The sequence below is a fragment of the Uloborus diversus genome, unplaced genomic scaffold, assembly GCF_026930045.1.
Source record: "Uloborus diversus isolate 005 unplaced genomic scaffold, Udiv.v.3.1 scaffold_14, whole genome shotgun sequence".
Lineage (NCBI taxonomy): Eukaryota > Metazoa > Arthropoda > Arachnida > Araneae > Uloboridae > Uloborus > Uloborus diversus.
In genome coordinates, this window is record NW_026558098.1 from 8878076 (window position 1) to 8881081 (window position 3006).

At 37.6% G+C, this 3006-nt stretch overlaps 1 protein-coding gene across 1 annotated transcript; it reads left to right on the forward strand.

The window, feature by feature from the left end:
* The first annotated feature begins 1267 nt into the window (after positions 1 to 1267).
* LOC129232921 (zinc finger protein 782-like) lies at positions 1268 to 2778 on the forward strand. The gene is made up of 2 exons (XM_054867024.1): positions 1268 to 1429; positions 1467 to 2778. Exons 1-2 carry the CDS (start codon positions 1268 to 1270, stop codon positions 2160 to 2162), a joined length of 858 nt encoding a protein of 285 aa, XP_054722999.1. The 3' UTR covers positions 2163 to 2778.
* The last annotated feature ends 228 nt before the right edge of the window (positions 2779 to 3006 follow it).

Consider the following 3006-nt stretch of genomic DNA (forward strand, 5'->3'; position numbering starts at 1 on the left):
TGACATCAAATATGTAAGTTTTTGTTTGAAACTCTATTTTTTCCCTAAGGTATTTTCAATCGCTGGTTGACTAAAAGAACTTTTGAGAATGTATCTTTGCTTACGCCCACCACCTTGTCAGTTTTCATCATCAGCATCACTCACTCTACAGCCCATTGTGTGTCCTGGCCTTTTCCATAAGCTTCTTACAGTGTTTTTTTTTTTTTTTTTTTTTTTTTGCCTAACTACTTCCATTTGTGGAATTAATAGTCCTTCCAAACAATCCACGCTCGTCTAATTATTGGTCTTCCTCTCGGACTGTTGGTCCTGCATTTAGGATCTTAAATGCCTTGTCAATTTTATGAAGAAAACAATGTACTGTTCCGTAATGAGAACCATTTTGACACCAGCATAGATCTAAACTAACTTTGGTGCGAATACTGTTCTATGGTATTTGCTTCCGCTAAAAGGAGACATCTGGCAGTTAACACTGACAAGTCTTGCTGAGGTTACTGACAGGGGTTTTGTAGCTCTTCAAGCTTAATGAGCATATTATAGCCCATACTGGCAGAAATCCATATGCCTGGAGGTCGTACGCAATTTTCTCAACAAGTATACTTGAGAAGCAATGCTAGAAGAAAGCCATATTCTCGTGAAGTTTTTTCATGGTATCTCCTGGAGAGCCGATACCAGCGAAAAGCCATTATTATCCTGAAATATGTTCCACAGAATGACTTTATTGAGCAAGACCAAAAACACTTGATAAATCCCTTCTGGCGAAAAACCGTTAACCTGTGATAGGTGTTCTAAGGAGTTTTCTCTACTAGCAACCCTGAAAGCGCAGTTTCAAGGAGTTTTCTCAACTGTCCAACCTGAATGCGCACTTGAGAACCCTTTTTCCTGTGAAGTGTGTACTGAAGAATTTTCTCAATTATCAAGAATGGAAGAACACTTGACAACTCTTTCTAGCCAAAGGCCATTTTCCTGTGAATTTTGTTCTAAAGAATTTCCGGAACTCGCAAACCTGAAAAAACACTTGAAAACCCACACTGGTGAAAAGCCGTTTTCCTGTGAAGTATGTTCTAAAAAATTTTCTCACCCATCAAACCTGAAAGTGCACCTAAGAGCCCATAGTGGAGAAAAGCCATTTTCATGTGAAGTTTGTTCTAAAGAATTTTCTCAGCTAGCAAACCTGAAAGTGCACATGAGAACTCACTCTGGTGAAAAGCAATATTCCTGTGAAGTTTGTTCTAAAGAATTTTCTCAGCTATCAAACCTGAAAGTGCACATGAGAACTCACTCTGGCGAAAAGCAATATTCCTGTGAAGTTTGTTCTAAAGAATTTTCTCACCAATCAAACCTGAAAGTGCACTTAAGAGCCCATAGTGGGGAAAAGCCATTTTCCTGTGAAGTTTGTTCTAAAGAATTTTCTCACATAGCAAACCTGAGAGTGCACTTAAGAGCCCATAATGGGGAAAAGCCTTTTTTCCTGTGAAGTTTGTTCTAAAGAATTTTCTTACCTATCAAACCTGAAAGTGCACTTAAGAACCCATAGCGGGGAAAAACCACATCCCTGTGCAGTATGTTCTAAAGCATTTTCTCAACTAGCAAACTTGAAAAAACACTTGAGAACCCATAGTGGGGAAAAACCGTTTTCTTGTGAAATATGTTCTACAGAATTTTCTGACGGATCTAAAATGAAAGAGCACTTGAAAACCCACACTGGTGAAAAGCCATTTTCATGTGAAGTGTGTTCCAAGACATTTTCTCGTCCTACAAATCTGAAAGAACATCTGAGAACCCACTCTGGCGAGAAGCCATTTTCATGTGAAGTTTGTTCTAAAGAATTTTCTCAGCTATCAAACCTGAAAGTGCACATGAGAACTCACTCTGGCGAAAAGCAATATTCCTGTGAAGTTTGTTCTAAAGAATTTTTTCACCAATCAAACCTGAAAGTGCACTTAAGAGCCCATAGTGGGGAAAAGCCATTTTCCTGTGAAGTTTGTTCTAAAGAATTTTCTCACATAGCAAACCTGAAAGTGCACATGAGAACTCACTCTGGCGAAAAGCAATATTCCTGTGAAGTTTGTTCTAAAGTATTTTCTCAACTAGCAAACCTCAAAGTATACTTGAGAACCCGTGGCGGGGAAAAGCCATTTTCCTGTGACGTATGTTCTGAATAATTTTCTGTCCTAGCAAACCTGACAGTGCACTAAAGAACCCATAGCGGAGAAAAACCATATTCCCGTGAAGTATGTTCTAAAAAAATTTCTGACGGATCAAACCTAAAAGTGCACTTGAGGCTCTTTTTGGCAAAAAGCTGCACTGGAAAATCCAGTGTTACCATAACGGACTCGTGTATACCAAAAAATTGTCGTAACTGTCAACTCTTGGAAACGGTTTCTTGTAAAAAAAACTGTTTCTGTGATGTTTGTTCTAAAGACCTTCATGCTTTAAGAACCCTAATTTAAAAAAAAAAAAAAAACGTTAAGAGTCAACACTGGTTTTAAACCAGGGAACCACTGGAAATTTGTTTTAGGAGTTTTCTCAATAAGTGCTTTTGAAAACCCACTAACGATTCTATGCTGTAGTGGAACTCTTGTTCTAAGTTGACCTTTAGCCGTAAAACAGGAATCGATGTCAGAATTTTTCTGTAGTTGTAACTTTTACAATGTACTTGGTATTCAATTATCTGTATTTTCATATTGTGTGAGAAAAAAAAATATTTAAAGTGAAAACTTTGTCAGAACTTCTTTTCTGTAGCTGAAACATTTAGAATGTAGCGGAGACCGGGGCTAGTTCGCGAACTTTATTAATTTTATTTTTTTTAAAGTGGTAAATCAAGTAGAATTTTTTATCTGCTTGAATAATAATCTGTATAGTATCAGCAATAAAGCCGTATTTTTGTTTTGACAGTTCAAGACTTTGTGCATGTTTTATGTAATTTTTGTGGAACCTTTGCAGAGTTCGCACACTTGCCCCGTCACGGGGTAAGTTGGTGATCCATATGGGGTAAGTTAGCGAATT